The 22,153-nt window shown below is 41.5% G+C and overlaps 1 protein-coding gene across 2 annotated transcripts in view; it reads right to left on the bottom strand.

Annotated features, from left to right (window-relative positions):
* Positions 1-22,153, bottom strand: part of thsd7ba (thrombospondin, type I, domain containing 7Ba) — a 385,664-nt gene that overhangs the window by 30,335 nt on the left and 333,176 nt on the right. For both annotated transcript variants that reach the window (XM_084689263.1, XM_084689262.1), the window contains exons 21-27: positions 11,274-11,419; positions 10,000-10,171; positions 8,993-9,166; positions 4,755-4,850; positions 4,034-4,116; positions 3,034-3,226; positions 2,714-2,801 (exon numbers count right to left, since the gene is read on the bottom strand). In XM_084689263.1, the coding sequence (XP_084545389.1) occupies positions 2,714-2,801; positions 3,034-3,226; positions 4,034-4,116; positions 4,755-4,850; positions 8,993-9,166; positions 10,000-10,171; positions 11,274-11,419 (952 nt within the window). The remainder of the gene's footprint in view (positions 1-2,713; positions 2,802-3,033; positions 3,227-4,033; positions 4,117-4,754; positions 4,851-8,992; positions 9,167-9,999; positions 10,172-11,273; positions 11,420-22,153) is intronic.

The raw sequence follows: 22,153 nt of genomic DNA on the forward strand, positions 1-22,153 counted from the left end.
GCCATCTTGGAGGCACTCCGCATCACAACAAAGCACTGGCACTGAAGTATATCCCGAACGTCGTCAAGGAAAATGTTGAATTATTGCCGTGTTTCAGGTTGTACCAATAGGACAGATCAAAACATTTGGTATATTATCGACTTCCAAAAGTTATTAAAAACAAGGGAGAGGAATGCAAGAGATTATCTGAGTAAAGGAGGCGCTTGTGGTTTGCAAAGCTCAACCAAGATCTACGAGGGAAAAATCTGGACAACATCAGTATTTGTTCGGCACATTTCTTCTCAGGTATTGTGAAATGTTTATTTCAGCAGCTCATAACAAATGTTCTATTGTAATGATAATATTTTTAATAGTAAATAGTAAAAACAATTACTGCTTTTGTTTTTACTGTGCTTATTTTACTGTAAAGCTGACATTGACATAATATAATTTATATCAAACTACTGCATGTGTATGGGTTCGGCGAGAAAATCAGGTAGTTAACAATATCGGGATATCCAACTGAAGGCAGAATCACCAGGTCGTCACGGATCCAAGTAGAAGGAGCTAACTGGTAGGGATCTGCACCGCCAATAAATCCTAATTTCTCAAAATATCGACCCTTTTCTTGTGGTCCAAGTCCTTCCCTATATGCCTTTGGATCTTGGACGGGTTTTGATGACCATTTTGTGATGACCAAGTGTTTGTTGCCCATAACACGCTAGCATTCTGCTAACAAATGCTGATTGGTTAGTGAAGGACTGACTACGACCAGAGATCCCGCTTGATGGCATCCGAAGCAGAACCAGAATGTCAGACCATTAGCAACATTAGCAACAACAGCAAGCCAAAACTCTTTCTAGCATGTGTATTGACAGGGAGAGCCTTAGAACCTGTCAGCTGTGTTGTCGATGCCTCGAGAGAAAAGTGGAAGTAACCAGAGCTTGCCTCCCTTTTCAAATTCAGAATTCAAATTACTTGACAAAAAAAATTATCCTGAGAAAAGTGGATTTTGAGGGGTATAGCTCCATAGACCTCTATTCATTCTGCACTCGACCGTTAGCGCCCTCATATGGAACTTGAGTGGAACTGCAACCAGTTCAGAACTCGGAAGTTTCTCGAGTGGCAGTTCTCCCTATATTAGACATTGGCTGTTTATCAATCGCTGAGAAATGCAAGTACAATCTTTTAAAGAACGTTCTTGCAAGTGTCCTTGTGAGAATGGTCTTGCAAGTCCGCAAGGACTTCTGGGAAATCAGAAGCGTTCTCTCACCATCCGATGCATCCTCGATAAAAGGCGCGGAACAGGAACATTTCCGGGTATTTTTGGCGTCCTTGGTGACTTGTGTTTTTTGGAATGGAACCGTCCTTGGACAACGAAAGATGACGTATAACGAGTTCGCAAGAACACAAGAACGAAAAACAAAGTGGATTGATAAACGGCCATTCTCTGCTGTGCTTGGTCTGGCCATTCGGTACGTACATCAGATTTTGCAGGTTGATTATCTACCGGCGAATCAGCAAACAGGGGGAGTGGCTAAGAACGATGACGTTGATGTTGTGCGCTAGATTGTGTTGTAGTTCCGTAATGGTGGCGGAGAAAGATGCGAGCGAAGCCATTCGGTCCGTTATGGCAACACTGCCGAATATCTATAAACTAAAGCCGGAGCAAGAACACGTTTTGCTGAATTTTGTTGGTGGCCATGATGTTGTGGCCCTCCTCCCCACGGGGTTCTGGAACAGTTTGATTTTCCAGCTACAGCAGCTCTGTTACAGTAGTGGCAAAGGAATTGGCTAAGGCGAATGCTAGCGATCGCTTATGGCTCAGAGTGGCTCTGGGCAGATCCAATAGTTTTAAACTTCAACAGAGTACCCGCCTACAAGGAAATCAACGCTTGTCAATGGAGCGAGGCCAGACTCTGTTTCAATGAAATGTTCGAGAGTCTGGTTAGGACCAGGCTAGGTCTGGGGTAGCTCAGTTGGGGAAAATGTCCGAACCAATCAAATTGTCAGGGCGGGCTTTATCCAGCTTATTCCGAGCTGCCATGATCCATTTCCTGAATTATGGGCACCATGGGATCCAGCCTTTAAAAAAACACTCCACATTTATGTTACCACAGGCCAATTCCATTACAGTATCTGTAGGAAATGTACCCTGGTATAGGGGTTTAAGTCATAGACCATCTACCGCCACACAGAAAAAATCTTCAATTGGGTTGAGAAAAGGGCCATATGGTGGAAGGCAAACATTTACAGTAAAAAATGCCGGTTGATGTTGAACTATTCTCGTACACGGACACCACAGTGAAAGCTTACATTGTCCCAAACCAGCATTCGAAACAAGTGTGAACAATTTTGAGTCATTGTGTTTTACAGGTGACAACTGTGTTGTAGTTGTGTTTACTGTTTGCCGCGAGTGTTTACCATTTTGCAGCACAAGTGCATCACAGTGCAAAATGTGTTTTGTGAATGAGAATGTGTTTACAGTTTTGCCAAAAGAGTGTCTGATTTGACAAATTGGTTTAGTTCACTGAACATTTGATTCAGAGAATGGGGTTTAGTGTTTTAGCAATTGTGAAAAACTGTAAACTCAAACAGCACTTGTAGTCTGGAATCTTTTCTCATTTATTCTCCAAAATTGAAGTAGACATTATGTGGCTGAACATTTTATGTATAAATATGGATACAATGTGTACAATATAAACTTACACAATATGTACACATTTATACGTACCACAACAGGAACAATAAAGCAATCATTAATAATATCAAGATGAATCCTCCAGCTGTCACACCATACACCCAGAGTTTCACTCTTCCATCTGTGCAGAGAGCAGAGGCTTTAGATGTTGTTTGTCTGTAGTTCTTAATAGTTTTCTTTAATATAGCTTACTGTCATACTGAAAATTGTATTTCTCGTGAGACTAGCATTAGTAAAGTACAAAGATGTAAAAGTGCATACAGGAAGCAATACAATTTCCCTAAACCAAAGAGACAAGCACATAGTAGATCCAGAGGTGCTATGTCTGGAGAGTGATATGTGGTTTCCAATACCTGGTCCGACAGGCCGCAGGCTCCACTCACTGAAGAGGTCTTGGGCCTGGGAGGGCCCTGGCTTCAGCCTGCCAGAGCTGGTCTTCACATCAGCCTTCTTGGTGTCGGCCCCAGGGGTCTTGGTGCAGTAGTCCAGGAAGCCGTGGGTGGTCATCACCTCTGTGTAGCCCTTCTCACACCCACACACTCCACTCTGGTGGACACAGGGGAGGCAGGGGGCCTCATTCAGAGCTAACTGGGTAACAGTTGTCATCAATGTGTTTTTAAGGACTCTGAGTCACAATCCTCACTCAGATCTTTTACATTACATTTAGTCATTTAGCAGACGCTCTTATCCACAGCGACTTACAGTAAGTACAGGGACAATCCCCCGAGGCAAGTAGGGTGAAGTGCCTTGCCCAAGGACCCCACAACATTTGGCACGGAGGGGAATCGAACTGGCAACCTCCTGATTAATAGCCTGATTCCGGGCTTTTATTCCAATGTACCAGCGTTTTAACTGCAGGTTGTTTTCCTTGCTTTTTCTGTGATGTGTTTCGTGTCTTGGCTAGAGTGTGCGGGTATTAAGTTTTGGGTGATCATCGTGTTCCCACAAAACAACAATTCAATCCAGATAGTTTATTTAGTGTTTAATGTGAGAGCTTTAACTACACCTTGCAGGAGTATCAGTGTTAAGAGACAAATTGAGTGGGACTGGGGAGGTGGCAACATTTCACCTGTAGTTACATACACCATCCTCTGAGAGGCAGCAGCATCTCAACTATGGATATCAGTTACTTGTTTCCAGTGCAACTCTGGATCTGAGTGCTGTCTCTCAGCCATAGACATGCTAGCCCACAATCATGCTAGCCCACAATTCAAATATGATAATTGACAAAAGCTTTTAACGATAACCAGATAAAAGCCAAACCCCATTACCCACAAGGCCTTGTGAGAACAGGTGAGAGACGTTGCGGGCAAGGAGATGGATGTGTATGAGTCAGTAGGATGTGGGTCTTACCGGTGTGCAATGGGAGAAGGGCTTGGTGCAGGGAGGGTGGCAGTGTCGGACTGTTGTCGGCCGGTTGTGTAGAAAGCACCCCCCTGTAACGGTGAAACAGAAGTTCTTAATACCGGCCCTCCATTGATAACCAAATGAATGTAATGTCACTCCTGATTAATGTGCCTGGGTCTGCTATCAGACTCTCTGATCAATGTGAGAACAGTGTAATTCTAAAATGGAAAATTACATGTCTGAATATCAAAGAGTAATGCCTTGGGCTTTCGCATTCTCGGCAGGGAGAGATTACACTGGCAGAGTTGCTTTGTGGCAGACTTACAGTAATAAGATCACATTCACCTGATATTTGCAGCACATTAAGCTCTCCAAAGACTCACATTCCCTTATTGTGAACACCTTCAAGTTGCACTTCTTGTCTGCATGTTTTTTAATTTATTTGTTTAATTTAGTTTGAACAAATGAAAACCTTGTTTTTCCTCATATTTGTATGGACGGAGAACCTCTGAGAGATTTGGTGTGGTATTGATTGCAAGTATTTGGAGGGTAGAGAGGAGATCAATGCTAGCTGTGCTGAGCGTGATCAAATATGTGGGTGTATGTGCATGTGTGTGTCCATGTATGAGTCCAAGTATGCATGCCACACATCGCAGTGCATCTGTGCAATGTATCTGTATGCATCTGTATTTATGTCAAATGTGGTAATGTTAGTGTATACAGCTACCTGTGACATTGACTCCATCTGAGCGCTGGCACCACACGGCTCTCTCGTTGTCGTTCCATCCACTGGCCCTCCACTCGTAGCTGTGGCACCGCCCCTCTGAAACCACCACAAAACGTCATCAACAATGTCATAGCAATGCAAATGTCCGGATTTCAAGGGACCTTGTCACCTATAGCAACTGAACCCTAAATAACATCAAAGCTAATGGTAGCTAATTGCTGCTCTTTAGAATAAACAAAATATGCAAACAATTGGAAAAACCCAGATGTCACACAAAATTGTGGTTAAAACAAACACAAAGGGTCTTCAATCTTATACAGTTTTTCACAATTGCTAAAACACATTTATTGAAACAGTCAACCATTTTCTCAAAACTGTAAACACAAAACCAAATATTCAAACTAAATTTCCAAAACTTCTGACTCTTCTGGCAAAATCAAACCCTCGCCCGTAAACCATGTAACCTGTGCTCAATCTCAAACTATGCTGTCAGATCATAAACACAGCAAATCAATATATAAACACCATGGAGCAATCATTAGACACAACACATAAAAATGGAGAACACAACATCCAGACCATGTAGTTCCATGTAAAGACATTTGTTTATGTATACACAGTAAATGCATTTACATAGCAATAAAGGAAATTGATTTTGGATTTTGAAATATTGGATTTTGGTGTTTCAACACCCATTAACACTTTCCTGATGTAGGACTATGTTTAGCATGTGTTCTGAACCTCTGTTTTGCCAACCTTTCCTGGAGGAGAAGATCCCTCACTGAATTGCTCCTCCCAAGGTTTATTACATTTTTTCTCCTGTAGTTAGTTTTCTGGAAGTTTTTCCCTGTCTTCCTTGAGGGTTGAGATTGGCTGGGTGGCAGTTCTATCAGTGTATGTGAAGCCCTCTGTGACATTGCTTGTAAAAAGGGCTATACAAATACTGTGCATTTGATTTGGATTGAAAATATTACAGTAACCATCACGACTTACAGTAGTACTGTCAACAAAGAATAAAGAAAAACGGGGTAAAAACCCTCTGGTGTGCTGGATCCAGCCTTGAAAACACTCCACACCTATGTAACCACAGGCCAATTCCATTGACTGTAGAGATTTACCCTGGTATATGGGTTTCGGTCATAGACCTTTCACCGCCACAGAGAAAAACTATGGTGGAAGGTAAACATTTACAGTAAAAAATACTGGTTGATGTTTAACTATTCTTGTACACCACAGTGAAAGATGACATTGTCCCAAACCACCATTAGAAACAAGTGTGACCAATTTTTAGTCATTGGGCCCTATCTTGCACCCAGCGCAATTGACTTAGTCAACGACGCAAGTGTCATTCCTAGTTTGCACTCGACGCAAAGCCGACTTTTCCCTCCACAGACGCAGGTCGAAATGACTTTGCGCTCCCGTGGGCGGTTCAGCGAAAAAGGAGGCGTGTTCCGTACCAAACGTTCCCTGGTGCTATTTTGCAATTTAGTGCAATGAGAAAACTGCTCTGCCTTTCTCATACAATGTCACTTCTCTATCTTTTACGGCCCTGACGACAACGTCGATCTCCTCGGCTGTGAACCGCTGGCGTGCGCCTGGCAAATCCGCCGTTATAATAGCAATTCGCTATGGAACAAGCGCTGCTCTTAAAGGGGAATGTGAGATGATGCTCTGATTGGTTTATTGCACGTTACGCCCAAACCACACCCATTAGTAATGTAGTTACTTCAGACCAACCCTTTTTAGATTTGCGCCAGGCGCAAAGTCATTTATCCCGCCGGCAAAATAACAACCAAGCTGAAGTCACGCCCACAAAGTTACTTGCGCTTTGCGTTTTGATACTTGCGTTTCAGATCGTCAAAATAGGGGGGATTGTGTTTTACAGATGACAACTGTTGTAGTTGTGTTTACTGCCACCTGTGTTTACCATTTTGCAGCACAAGTGCATCACAGTGCAAAATGTGTTTAGTGAATGAGAATGTGTTTAGAGTTTGCCAAAAGAGTGTCTGATTTGACAAATTGGTTTAGTTCAGTAACATTTGATTCAGAGAATGGGATTTAGTGTTTAGGCAAATGTGAAAAACTGTAATAAATATGTATCCATGTAGAGGCCAAAAAGAGTTAATTTTGCCATCTACCATAATGCATTCAGTTAGCCAAAGCTGGCTACATGTCAGTGTGCATGAGCAATATGCTTCTGCAAATACAAGGGCAGATACAATATACAAAGGATGATGGGTAATCAGTCCATCCCTCCATGTATCCCAAGGCATGGCTGGAGGCCAGGGTCTTGAGGAGTTTGTGGATGGGTTAGGGCTGTGCACCTTGGGCTGGCTGGAGGCGCCCTTGGGGGTTAGCAGACGACTCACAGACAAATAGATGTCCTGGGGAGAAACATATTCAAGCTGCAGAGGAACTACAGGCACATTTTCCAGTCTTTGGCTATGCAGCATGAGGCTATTACTACACAAAAGCTTTTGGGGGAATATGGAATGAAAAAAATAGGAAGGAGACAAATGGGAGGGATGTTTAAAAGCATGAAATAAGCAGCCTGTCTTCCCTCAGGCAACTCAGCAAAATGAAGGAATATTTTTGTATTTTTCGTTTTGACGATGATTGGAGCAGTGGCGGCTCCTGAAAACATTCTCTGGGGGGGGGGGGGCAATTTTTCTTATGATTTAGGTGACCTACACACATAAAAAAAAAAATATGTCCAGCAATAACATGAAGACAGGGGCAGCATATAAGTCAACACCAGAAGCATTTATTGACTGATCTCAAAAGTGTTGGCTTACAAAAGCAAAAAAAGTTATCACAGTAAAAATAATCAAGGGTGTTCTTTCACATTCCTCAACACTGCATAAACTAAACCTCATCGTTGTGGCGGCGGACAGCTAGCCTGTATCCCTCATCCAGTTGAGTGGCAATGTTCACTCTCCCCAAAACAGACAATCTCAAACAGCTATTCATGTGGGTCTTTGACAGCTCATGTTTCTTAATCTTTTCTGAAAGATGGTGCATGTCCGTTACACCAGTCGCTGTCCAAGCGGTGCTGTCTGCCGTGCCGCCTTCAGGGTGAAAGAGTAAGCAGGGGTAGCAGAAGACTGCATTAGCTACATCGCAGCCTGTTAGCCAGGTTTTTCGTTCGTACCAATTTTTGGAAAATCCTCGGGTGTAGGACTTTCCCCCTTTAGTAGAAACCTGTTGAATTTTTACATTTGGTCTGGGAGGTCGTAATTGTTTCGTTGCCAATTTATCTTGATTTGTTCGCCGACAAAAAGGAACTTCTTTCAAAGAGACAATCGAGTTGCACTGAACGCTAGCCATCTTGACAGTAGTACGTGAATTGATTGACGCTACTACCCGCTCTTTTCTTAGTTACGTTCATGGTTATGTTACGTATGACGAAAGCTCGTAAGTGCAAGCCATCCCAGAACCCATAGAGATTGTATTGAAAGCTCTGATATTTGAAAAAAATGATTTTACATGAGAGTCTATGAGAGACTTCTGGGGCGATTTTCAACCTGACTGAAATCGCCCCAAAAGGGGTGGGGCCATTTGAAGCACGACTTTAGCCTGATTGGACATTTAGTGGCAGATCAGACGTCTAGATTAGAACACTGATAACGACTGTTGCCGTGATATAATTGATTAGAAAAAAATCCCTTCCTTTTCCCGTTTGGCAGTGCGTTGCCCACATCGCCCTAATGAACACACCGCCCCTGGATTGGAGACATACTGTACTGTGGTAAACGTACGAGTGGTTGAGAAGTTGAATGTGTTCAATGGGTTCCAAAGATGTTCGTCAAACTGCAAGAACAATCCTTAATAAAAGTACAAACATTTCCAATTTCTAATTAAAAACACTAATTAGCACTAAAACAAGTTTATGAAGAAAAAAAAGTTTAGCACCAATATAACATACCCAGCAAGCAGTAGAGCAGAAAGGAGGGGAGGAGATAGAGGAGGGGAGGGAACGAGTAGGGGAGGTGGGGAGAGAGGAGGGGAGGTGGAAGAAAGTGGATGGAGGGTGGGGGGAGAGAGGAGGGGACAGTGATATAGAGAGGAGAGGATGTGATAGAGAGAGTAGGGGAGATAATGGAGAGAGGAGGCGAGGTGATGGAGAGAGGAGGGGAAATGGGGGAGATGGTCGGATGGATGATGAAGAGAGGAGAGGGGGTGGAGGAAAGAGGAGAGGAGGTGGGGGAGAGAGGAGGGGAGGTAGGAGAGGTATGTACCTTTGCAAGGTCGCGTCTCAAACACCTGCTGGGGACAGTTGTCCTGGTTCTCCAGGACCGTCATCACGACAGCTCTGGAGCGAGCCTGTCGACCCGTGGTCTCGAAGCTCCGCCCCTCCAGACAGGTCAGCTGGCACGAGCTCCAGGAAGACCAGTCAGTCAGGTGACAGTCTCCTGCACACAGAGATGAATCCAGCGTTAATGTTCCATACTGGATTGTAATGTATTATATATTAACACTTGAGGGGCAATTGTTTTATTTGTCATCTTTCCGAGGCTATTTTTGAGTGATTGGCTTATTTGCATAGGGGGAGCTAAATCAATTGCACCTCCACAATGACATTTCTCACAGCAAATAAGCTTTTGAGCCGGGTCTATTGTACATGAGACATCAATGCATAAGAGAGGAATTCATCTATTATGCTTGTAATAAATATATATTATAAATATCATATTAGCAGATCATTTAGCAAAGGTCATACATCAATATCCCTTTCTAATCCACGGTGAGGACACTCTCTCCCAACCATCGCTGCTCTTTCTGCATCGGCCCCTCAGCCATGACACCTCTTTGATTCTGTGCCCTGACTCACCATTAAAGCCAATCTGTGCGGCGAAGCAGCTCATTATGCTTCATCTTCACAGGCTGCTCTGTTTTCATCCCTGCCTGCTGAAACCTAGGCTGTACCATGAGCTGCTGAGGAGAATACTCTGCTCCTCTTCCTCCACCCCACACACACAGCATAGGCTGCAGTGAGGAACCCTCTTGCTCCTCTTCCACCTCCACCCGCGAGAAGTTCAGGGCAAGATTAGGTGAGGATGGCCGAGCCAACACAGCCCACATTAACAGAGCAAGGAAATGCCTCTCTCCATGCCTCAAGAGACACATCACAGCCCAGCCAAGTCTAGTCCAGTAGAGCCCTGTCTAGACACTCCAGCCAGTCTAGTCTAGTCTAGTCGGTCCGGTCCAGCCCAGCTTAAGTAGTTCAAGTTGATCAGCTGAGTACCAGGGCAAGGGATGGAGCAGGGCAGCAGCAGGTCCTGCTCGCTCTCTCTCCACGGCTTCCCTCCACACAGGCCCTCATCCACAGCCTTGGCAGAGGAGGTTGTGGGCCAATCTCCTCCATGGACCACACAGGTCAGGTTCCTCCTGCGCACCCCTTCCCCACACACTGCTCCCTGGAAATACAACAGAACACAACACTTTATTACACTACACAGTACACTGCAATACAACACAAAATAACATAATATACAAAAACGCAACACGACACAACATAGCACAACACAAAACAATAAAATACAAGATAAAACATCAGATAGATCTCAGATATGTCTTGACCAAAGTTGCCTCTTGACAAATATAATTAAAAACACACAAGTATACATAATTATATACATAAATAAACTATAAAGAAAGTGGTACAAAATTGCTAAATCTATGTGTTGTTCATTAAACCACAGCAGGATGGGTTGTCTTTGTTGCAGATCCTGTAAAGTAAATTCCATGATTTGCTTCTCAGTACATTATATACGTGTGAAATTAGTTCCTGAAGGCATGTGCAAAGCACGAAAACTTTGCACTGAAATGTGGAGTTAGACCGTTGAACAGTTTTCCGTTTTCAGCTAAGGTTCTGTATAGGCAGAGTCAAAACCCGACCGATCTACGTCAGAACCCCCCCCCCCCCAGTCTCTCTCAAAAGACTTCTGATTTTCTTTAATTTCAAAGCCTAATTTAACATACTTGTCTGTGTTTCTTTTTCCATTCGAATTTGGATGGGGAGTTAACAACACATTCTTCTGTGGTGTAATGAACTTATAACTAATTTTCAATTTCACTTTACAGGATCTTTAAGTTAGTGAGGGGCTGGTAGAGTAATGAGAGAGGGGAGACAGAGAGAGGGCAATGGGGGAGAGAGAGAGAGAGACAGAAAGAAAGGGTGGGAAGAGAGAAAGAGAGACTGGGGATACTGAGGGCCGCAAGACATAAAATCAAAGTCAATTTAGATGAGATGAGAAAATGAAGGGATGAGAGGAGATTAAAATCAAACCACATTTGGTTTTTACATCAATGAAAGGAGTATAGATCCAAAACATTGTTTCATTAAGAGCTACTTCATCTTACCTCCACACCTACATTATGTGTACAGTATTCGCTAAGCTAGCTATAGACCTCAATGTGTGTGTTTACAGTTTTAGCTTAGCTAGCTGTAGTCCTTTGTGTGTGTACAGTATTTACACTTGTAGCTAAGCTAGCTGTTGTCCTCAATGTGTGCCGTACCTCCACAGTGCAGGGGGTCCTGTCTCCGAGCATCCAGGTATAGCAGGGCCTGATAGGACAGGGCTTGGTCTGGGACAGTAAGGGGGGACAGGGACGCCCCTCGTCATGGGCCTGCTGGAGGATGGTCCGGAAGCGCATGGTCTGACCTGCAGGGATCAAGGTTATTAGTTTTGCATTTTTCATGAGTTTTTATTTTTATTTAGTTTTGACTTTTTGTTTTCAAATTAGGCTTAGTTTTAATTCGGTTTTAAAGCGGGTTTGCTAGTTTAGTTTCTATGATACTATGAAAATGCTTTGTTTTAGTTAGTGGCGTTATCGGCGTTAACGTGCTGCGTTAACGTGAGACTCTTATCGGGCGATAACAAATAATAATAAAGATATCGCCATTAATCTATTCTCAAAGTTGGGTTGGGAGCTGGGTCTATACTACGCAAGATATGATGACTTTCACCTTGATATTTTAGCGCGGATGTATACCTAGCCGAATTACACAGTAGGGGGCGAGAACGAGTCTTTGAACCTGTGTGTATGCCTTGTGTATGAAATTATCACATCAAACATGATGTGCTAACATGCAGCTATGAAGCCTGGTTTTCTCCGGGGAAAATGTATTTTTAAGAAGCTTCCCAATGGAAACCTTGACAAGAATAAGGTTGTTTGCACCTTGTGCTATGCGGAATTAGTTTACTGTAGGAGTTCTCCCAGTCTGAAATACCACCTAAACACAAAGCATCCCTTAGCTTATGCGGAAGATGATGGGCCAAGCACTGATGTAGAGCAGGGGAAGTGTTGTCGTCAAACTACTATGTTTCAGTGCAACCGAGGCAAGCCCGTCAGCACAGATCTATCAGCCAAGCTCTATCAGCCAAGCTTACTAATCTAATTAACAGTTAATAAACACAAACATCTTATTGAACACAATTTATTGTCACCAATTATCATAGTAAAACAGCTTTCTTAAGCAGTTTGTGATGCAAACACCTATCATATTCTCAGGTAGGTTAGTGCATGACATGTGCACCAGCAGACACTATTTTAAAAGAAATTCCTGCATTAAAATAATGTATCATGACAGTTTGTATGATTTGGTCATTTATTATCACATTATCATTTAATTATCACGGCCAACAAGTACACTGCACTAAACTGTAAGTGTAAATGTAAAGTGAAAATAACAAAACCAGTCAGTATGATGGGTTGAGCGAATATCATTCACATCTTACTAAAACAGCGGCCACGCAAAAGGGAATGAGGAAACTGTCTACTAAAAAATACAATGCGGGTCACGTGAAAAAAGGATCCAAAGACTCGTAGAAAGACCGAGTCAGCAAGTGAACAAATAGTTTGTTTCCTCTAGCTACCAGTACAGAGACTAGGGCTGGGTGATAAGTTGATAAATAATTATCGAAGTAATGACTTCCCTCAATAAAGATATCGTAACATTAATTCATTTTCAATAATATCGATAGAGAATAATTAGGAACAGCAGTCCATCAATTTCTGTGATGAAGCAGGAAGTTGCGGAAAAATGGTAGCCTACGTTCACTAAAATATACTGACCACCTCGAGTAGAGTAGCTAATGTTTGATAAAAAGGGTTCGTCTTCTTCAGTTATTTCGAAGTTGTTTGGCTTTTTGAAAACCGTTAAAGAGCAGAGCAATGTTTGGTGCAAATTGGTGTAGTAAACAACAGGTGGCTACCAAGTCTGGTAATACGACAAACTGCAAATGTGGACTTCTTGTTGACCTCGACCTACGGTCTCGGTTAACAAACGTTTGGACAAATCTCTGCTTACAAAGGTGTTTGTAGATCTGTCAAAAAGTCCATATTTGTTTTTTTTTTATAATAATACAACAACACGTAGGAAAGTCCCAAATCAAACACGACGAATCTGGAGCAGACACCATGTTGTCAACATCTCCAAAGCAACCGCTTGCTAGGTCCGTAAATCGTTTGAGGAACTCTTAGAACGTCTCTGGACCAATAAGAACTGCGTGTTGGTCCAATTATAAAACTAGTATATAAGAAACCTTTTTTACCACCTGAAGCTAAATCACTCGTTGGAACATGCAGAAAGTGTGAGTTTTCTGCCAAGGTATTGATAGGTAGGCTATTGATAAAAAGCAAGGTTCTAAAAAGTTACTTGACCCCAGGTCCGTGCTCCTCCCTGGCCACAAACATTTCTCTCACACCGCTCTGCCTAAAGTTTATGCCGAGTGTCTGGAAAAAGTTGAGGAAGAGACTTATTTTGCTACTACTACAGATCTGTGGTCTATCATTTTAATTATCGTTATCGAATGTAAATATAAATATCTATATTGATAATTTTTTACCTATACTGCCCAGCCCAAATAGAGCCTATGCAGGTCATGTGAAAAATTATCCAAAGACTCGTACCCGAAGACCGAGTCGGGAAATGAATGAATAATTTCTGTTTACTTGGACGAGCCTATGCAACAGTCCTGATGCGCGGCCATGAGAAAATGAACAAATCACTCTTTGAGAGGACTCGTTTCTCCCGAGTCCTTGTAAGGATTCGTTCAAAGTGAATGAATCGTTCACGTACGACACATCAATAATAGACACTACGCGAATGTGAGAGGCGGTTTGAACCGAAACTGTACTGTACAGTAGCGAGTGGTACGTGCCAGTGGAGCTCGTAGTACGTGCCAGCGCCTCCAATGGTACGTGACAGTAGCTCGTGGTACATGCCAGCGCCTCTACTGGCACATGACAGTTACTGTTCTGTTGATAGTGGTACGCAAGTGTGGCCTGTTATCCTATTCTAAAATGGCTGTGGGGCAGTTACACAATAGTAAACAAAAGCTGCAAGACACCCAATAAAACTGCCACGAGACACTTGCGTACCACTATCAACAGAACAGTAACTGTCATGTGCCAGTAGAGGCGCTGGCATGTACCACTAGCCACTGTCATGTACCAGTGGAGGCACTGGCACGTATCATTAGCCACTGTCACGTGCCAGTGGAGGCACTGGCATGTACCACTAGCTACTGTCGCGTACCACTCGCTCCACTGGCACGTACCACTCATTACAGTACAGTACAGTTTCGGTTCTAACCATAGACTTATATATTAAGACACAGCTAGATTTTTCTTCCAAGACAGCGTCTCCACTCATTTCTATGAAAAGTGCTTAGTGGCGCAGTGAGGCAAGCGAGAGCGCAAAATGGACCGCGCCACCTTTCCAGACCGACTCGGCCGGTCTTGCGCAGAAGCTTGTTTCTAGCTCCGAAACTCTTTTCATACTTTATTATTCAAGTACAAATACAAAAACACATTGAAACATTACATGAACCCATACATACATGGAAAAAGGGGCGCATGAGATTTACATTAGAGAGGTTGTAAGGCATTGTAAATGTTCAGAGTCCGGATGGCTTTCTTATTTGTCAGTCCTTTTAAAGTTTCAAAATATAATTTCATGTCACTTTTAAATTGGTGAATATTTGTTTTTCTTTCAGACCATTTACATTTATGGATATAACGTTTTCCAAATTAAATTAAAAGATTCAAAGGGAAAACATGGCATTTAACCAAATCATTACCTTCATAGTAAAAAATGATATCTCTGTTTTGTAGTTTTATCCAAGAGCCACACAATGCATGAAATACATCCTCCACCTCAATCCAGAACAATCTGACATAAAGACATTCACAAAACAAATGAGCAATCGTCTCTGTGAAGACACCACAAAATATGCAGGATTCAGAAAGATCAGATTTATATTTCTTTAAAATTGGATTTGTTTGGTAGTTGCAATGGACAATTTTGAAATATACTTCATTGACTTTATTATTAAAAACATATTTATTATCATAGGTCAAAATCAAATTCCAATTGATATTCCCAAAGTGGTTATTCCAATATTGTTTGCACCTGGCAGCTGTGGGGCAATATATCAAATGTCTAAAATATCTATTATTGCACTTTTTATCCTTTATGTCAATCCCATTTAATAAAACATCTGTTATAAATGTTGACTGGTCATTAGATACATTACTACCCTGCAGCACTCTTATGTAACCCGTGGGTATAGCATCAAATACTATGCTATAATCTTGTGCAATTATTGGAATATTAAACTTCCTTAAAAATTCTGAATACGTAAGTAACTACTGTTGTCATTAATCAACTGGGAGATCAATAAAATATTGTTTTGGACCCATTTGGGATATAATATTTACTAGTTTTTATACATTAAGTCTTTATTATTCCATATCAAATGTTTGTGGGGTGAAAAAATGTGTTTATACATAAGAAGCCAACATAAACAAGCCTGTCTATGAAAGTTAGATAGCTGAAGAAGGATTTTATTAATACCAAAATTGCATTCTAGTAAGAATTCAATACCCCCAACGTTTTGAAAAATACAATTTCCAATGAAATACCACACTTTATTCTTTATATAATGTTTAATCCAGTTCACCTTGGAAATTATATTAGATGTATAGAAATCAAGATCATTCAGACCTCTTTGATTGTTTGGATTACATAAAGTATTTTTGTTTAAATAGTGAGGCTTATTTTTCCATATGAAACTGAATAATGTAGAATCCATTTTCTTAATAAAAGGTTTTGAAACATCTAAAACTTTGGCCGGATAAACTACTCTGGATAATCCTTCAGTTTTGGACAAAAGTACCCAGCCTTTGAGTGATAGATCTCTCATGAGCTATCTATCACATTTATTTTTAACTTATAGAATGAGTTGGATTTCATCCTTTCTGTTTGACTTTTACAATTATGAATTTCTAAGTATGTTACTTCCTCTTTAACAGAGATACCCTCAAATTCTGTTGAATGTATATTGCTTTCTTTAAGTGGAAAAAGGGTACTTTTTTACTTATTTAATGCTAATCCTGAACATTTAGAGAATACATTAAGACAAGCAATAACTATTTTAACCTGAAACTCTTATTTTAAGAAAATGGCTGTGTCATCAGCTAGCTGGCAACATTTTATTTATTTCCCTACAACATTAATTAATTACTTGCATTACTAAGAGAAACAAGAACGGGGGTACAGAATCTCCTTGTTTTATACCACGAGATATGTTAATCTATGAGTTGTTCCCCACGGAAGTTTAACTGAACTATTGCAGTCACTATACAAAGTTTGTAATTGCTCTTCTGAAGTATTGACCAAAGCCAAAAAAATCTAACACATCAAATAAAAAACTATGCTTTACAGTATCAAAGGCTTTATAAATGTCTATAAATAAAATGTAGCTGTTGTCTGTTATGTAATCCTTATAGTCAATCAAATCTAAAATCAAGCGAATATTGTTAAATCCAGACTGGCAGTCATCTATTATTGTGTCTAGACATGCCTTGAGTCTTTGTGTAGATGTGAGAGAATAATTTTGTATCATTATTAATTAGGGTTATAGGTCAGTTATCAAGCACAAGTTTGTCTTTATTAGGTTTAGGGATCAAGGTAATTATACCCTGACACATAGTAGGTGGAAGTTTGCCAACTTCTATAGCCTCTCTGAAGACGCATAGTAAAAAATTAATAAAAAAAAGATATACTGTCTTTTTCATAAATATAAATTATATTTATAAGTATTCTATCTTGTTCAAACCTTTTCTCTTATGCTAATTATTTAGCCCTTTTAATTGCCATATTCCGAATCTGAAATTTTGTATTATCCCAGTGTTTACCATAATTTTTTCTTCTTAAACTTTCCTCCAGTTTTCATTAAAAATGTCCTCTGCTTTTGTTTTAAAGATGTTATCACATTAAAGTGAATTGTTCTCCAAGCTCCGAAACTCGTGCATGCTTGCAACTAGCTGTACACGTCATACTTTGCGACAACCAGTCGCGAGCTTGTGAGGTGGAGCTAAGGCATTGCAGAAAACTGTAAGAATGTGGTACAAGTCCAATCAAGAAGCTACATGTGGACTTAACGAAAATCAATACTATTAGCAGCGCTAAAAGTGGGCCGGTAGTACTCACCGGTACGCAGTACTGGCACCTCTACATTTTACTCTTAAGCGTACCGGCACCTTTTCTTGCGTACCGGCACCTTTTCTTGCTTGCCAGGTACGCTAGATTCGAAAAAGTTTTCTAGACGGCATCAACTGATGCCTGAGTAAAACAGACTTTTCACTGCTGCTTTCAAACCTAGAAACTAAACAACTTTCATTTGTAATTATGTTAGCCTGGCTTCAGAAAGGCACTAAAAGAGGCGTGTGCCAGAGCCAGACACTTCAGAGGTCCAAGTCCAACCAGAAACATCGGATAGGCTACGAATCATGCTTCATGCTTCAAACTTGTTTAAATAAATGTATATATTTATGTATGGCTGCGGGAACTAGCGGTGCTGAGGGTGCTGCAGCACCTCCTGACAGCACAAGAATTAAAAAATATGACTTTAAAATCCACCACCGCGGAATAGCTCCGCAGTAGGGGACTGGCCATCGGGAACACCGGGTGAAGAATAACGATGGAAAACGAGGATAAGAAACGTAAGGGTGGGGCAAAAAAAAAAAAAAATACATCACTTTCACTAGACAAGGTTTTACCAATTAATACAGCCATTTTTATTTTACACAAGGCTCAAAAACTATTTTGCGCTCAAATGAAGGCCAAAAAAGTTGGCCTTTAAGTATCGAACTCCCGACCTAGCATCACATCAAACAGAGACTGTGCATGCATTAGCAGGCAGCTGTGGTGGCGTAGCTATACGGGGGCTGGTTCTGGTGGGCTGGTCTGGATAAAAGTCCAGGGCCTATTTTTACTCCCAGTCCATCCCTGCCGCCCCGCAACATTAAGCCACCCCCCTGATAAAATATGTTCCCGAGGCTATGCATTTATGTTGTTAATAAATAGGCTAACAATACATTTTTGTTGTACCAGCAATCCAAGTTTTGTTTTTCACTGTAGAAATCTCAATTTTCATAATGATTTGCCAATGCAAGAGAGTACCGGCACCTTTTTTTCTCCACTTCAAGCACTGACTATTAATACTGTGGTATTGTACGTGCAGGGCCTATAGCCTACGTTGTTCTTTGTGCTTCATGTTTTTAGTTTGACTGCTTAAGTATTGTGTCGGATTAAAGAAACTGTCAACTTGAATCTGGCTCCGTTGTTGTTTTATCGGCAAAGCAAGCTAAATTAAGCCTATACCTATGTTACTATATATATAATTCTTTATTTCAGACCCAGGGGGATCCATATCAATACAAACAACATAAACAAATACACAAACATTACTGTTATAATGATAACTAGAAAAGGCTGTTCCTGCGAAACAGCAGTGACAATGCTGAAAACCTGAATGGGGATAGCTGACCATGCTAAAAAAGCTGAAAATAGTGAGAATTTTGTAGAAAGTTATAAACTGAATGTCTAGGGAACATTTTAAAGGTTGAATGGTGTCTCTATCTGAAAGTATGCTGAAGTAGTTAAGTTTGAAAGAGGAGGACTGAAAGTATGGTGAAGTAGTTAAGTTTGAAAGAGGAGGAAGCTTTTTTTAATGATTTGAAAGGATTTCCCATTACTTTTAAAGGGAGAATAATTTGCACAAAAACCTTAATATTTTTTAAGTATAAAATTTAGAAATACCAAAAACACATAGCACACATCTCCTGAAGGAGCTGAACGTTTTTTTTGAAAGATTTTTTTATTTTTATTGCTGAAAATACAGAAATTAGAAAATACCCGCAAGCTGAAAGCTGAAATGAATTTCAAAAATGTGTGAGTCACACAACAGAGGCAGTGTGGAAGCTGAACTGCATGATCTAACAAAGCTAAGAGCTAAAATAGCCTACAATGCGGGAGAAGCTGAAAGCTGAACTGTTAAACAGGAGAAGAAGTAGGCTAGCTAGCCGTAACAAGAATATTATCGTTTTAACAGCTGAAATTATAGGCATACCATTGAGTGCATTTAATCGGCTTTCTTATTAGGATTCAAACATACAGCATTAGGGCCGATACAAGAAGACACGGCCACACTTTGCCACTTTTGCCAGGACGCGACAGTACAAGAAACGCCATAATTTGATTGGCTGAAAACCCGAAGGGGAGGGTTACCTGACACGCGACACGCACGGGAAGAAGCATATGCTACTTTGCTTGCTTGCATTGGCAGTCGCAGACAAGTTAGCGGGTGTGTCGGCGACAACGGTACAGCTAACTTACCAGGGCTGTCTGCCAACAATACATACATAAAAGGCCAGAGTAACACATTTTAATATTCCCTTCAGCATGTAGGCCTACATGTTTGCCCCTTTTTGTGCTTTGTAGATTAGATATGCCTCCACCCAAGAAGAAGAAAGGGGATATACAAAGCTTTTTGAAAAAGTAGTGTAAGTCAGGCTAAATAACTAGCCTCACTAGCAGTGGTAGTGACCAGGCTTTCAAATGCAAATTCTACTGTGGAAAAGTATTAACTGGTGATATTATATGTTACCCAGGATATTGTTACAGCTAAACCTAGCTTCTGTAGCTAATCTTTCAACCAAGGTTAGGAGTCTAGCCTAGGACAAATTCACAGTTGATGGACTGTCACTGCATTGCTAGACAGGTTCTGGAAAAAACAGTTGGCAATGTGAATAAGTTAACACTGTTGGTTATTCAAATATAATGAATCATTATTTGATTATTAATGTCCAAATAACACTGTATACAATATGGTAGGAGGGTTAAACTTGCTAGCATAGGATAGGCTACAAAATGAATTAACCATTTTGTATGCAGGAAAGACAGCATGAAAGCACTCCAGATGTAGAGCAGGATGAGGAAACAGCATCAGGGCTTCAGGTGAGGTTTATGATAATAAAACATGTTGTTATTCAGCATTACAGTCTCATCATCACAGCCTCTTTTTTTGGAGAGTGCATTTTTAGATTATACAGTTATACTAGCTTTTTAGGGATAGTATACAGAATGGCATCTCGATTTGCGCGGATGGGTGGATGTCCCCACCAAGTCTGAGACCAAACCTACGCCCTTGTCGGGGACGTAAGGCGTCTTACTCCATCTTCCTTACTCCACCCACTACCACACCCATGTCAGCAGCGTATATCCATTGGGCCACGTCCGATCAGGCGTCTTTAAAAGACGCGCGGATATGCACACACTCACCCCGGTCGTTGTATGATCAGTGCTGCTGCCACCCTCCACCGTCCCCTTCTCCCCCATGCTGTCCCCCATGCTATGTCTATCCAACAGGGCGATTATATCTCTATTGCTCCCTGCCTCATATGTCATGTATGTAGGCCTATGTGTTGCATCGAGGAGGCAGGGAGTGCTTCCCTTAAGGTGCCAGTATGGTACTCCGACTCCGTTACGGATGGGCGGGCCGCCGGATAGGACGGATTAATTAGCATTTCTGTTGCCTTTATGGTTCTCCGAAGGCTGGGGGTGCTGAAAACAATTCACCGCCAGAACAGTAGGTGGAGAAGCGTTTTTTTGTCAAAAACACGCTGCTTTGTTGCGTCTTTGTAAGTTAGAAATCGTCGTTGTTTATCTCCCACCTCTCATCACACGTGTGACACTCTTACCAGCTGTCACTAGTCAGACGATGAGTGCAGCAGGTGCAGTCACATAATATTATATTAAAGACAAACTCAAGGCCCGCCGCGTCATTTTATGTGGCCCGCGGAAGATTAATGGGCTATTGAAATAAGTCTACGCTGCTTTACAGCGTGCATTGACCATAAACGACATCTCTCACCATGCATTTCAATTGTGTTACGGCAAAGTGACGACATCCCGCCTCTAGAAAGCAGTGTATGCACATCAGTGTTAAACGCAAAGTTTAACTGGGTGAAGGCGAGCATGGTTTGAATGACAGCACTCCAATGCAGCCGGTTCTGCGAACGTACCCCATGTGCATTTTCAGCCAAGGTCCTCGGGCATTCAACCCAAGTTGGTATCGCTCTCGAACTTGGTTAGAGTACTCAGCCAAGCTAGCATGTTTCTACTTCCCTTATCGACAATTTGGAGCCAGCAATGATGAAGACATCACCTTCATTAGACAAGGTTTTACCTAGGCTATTGGAAAACGGCAATGTTTATTTTACATAAAGCTCAAAAAGCTATTCTGCGTTCAGATGAAGGGCAAAACAAGTTTTGCTCTTGCGCTATGCGCGCTTGCGTTTTGTCACCAAACACTGAGAAAGATTTGCAAATGTATCCTCCAAGAAAAACAGCAGATTGTCCAAGAATTAAAAGGCGGACTTAAATTGCAGCATAATATGCCCTATGTTCACAAAAGCTACAACAAAAACACCATGTTTTTACATCGTTACTGACGTTACATCGTAGTTACAACTGGCCCTTTGACGGCAACCATGCTGATGTGGCCCTCGGTGAAAATGGGTTTGACACCCCTGCGATATAGACAAGGCTCTGGTTTTGTGAATTCATTTCTCCACCAAGTGTATAATCCAATGTGAAAAATGATAAACAAAAAGACTGATATAATTGGAAACAAAAAGATCCATACAAACTGTATGTAGGCTACAGTCAAAACTACAATGTACTACTCTAGGTCACTAAACTGTGGCAGTCAGTGCACAGACAACAAACTCACGTTTCTGAATTCGCTAGAGTAGAGCATAAACTAGCTCACAATAAAATTTCTCTCCAAGAAGTTCTCATCACAGACGTCTTTCAAAAAGACGACCTTAGAGAAAACGCCTTTCTGTCGAAGTCGGAAATGATGTCGTTTGGAAATGATGTCTTAGCGGACCAATCACTGCCAAGGGGTATCCGTCGCGTACAGCACGGCACGACGGATCTACAGGAATTTAAACGGTGCACGGGAAAGGTCTCCGTCGGCCCCGCAGACGACGGAGAGGGCGTTTCAGGGCGTTCCAACTATGCGTAGCCCCTTCCCATGTGT

Source organism: Hypomesus nipponensis, chromosome 23, assembly GCF_054491055.1.
Source record: "Hypomesus nipponensis isolate SF chromosome 23, ASM5449105v1, whole genome shotgun sequence".
NCBI classification, from domain to species: Eukaryota; Metazoa; Chordata; class Actinopteri; order Osmeriformes; family Osmeridae; genus Hypomesus; species Hypomesus nipponensis.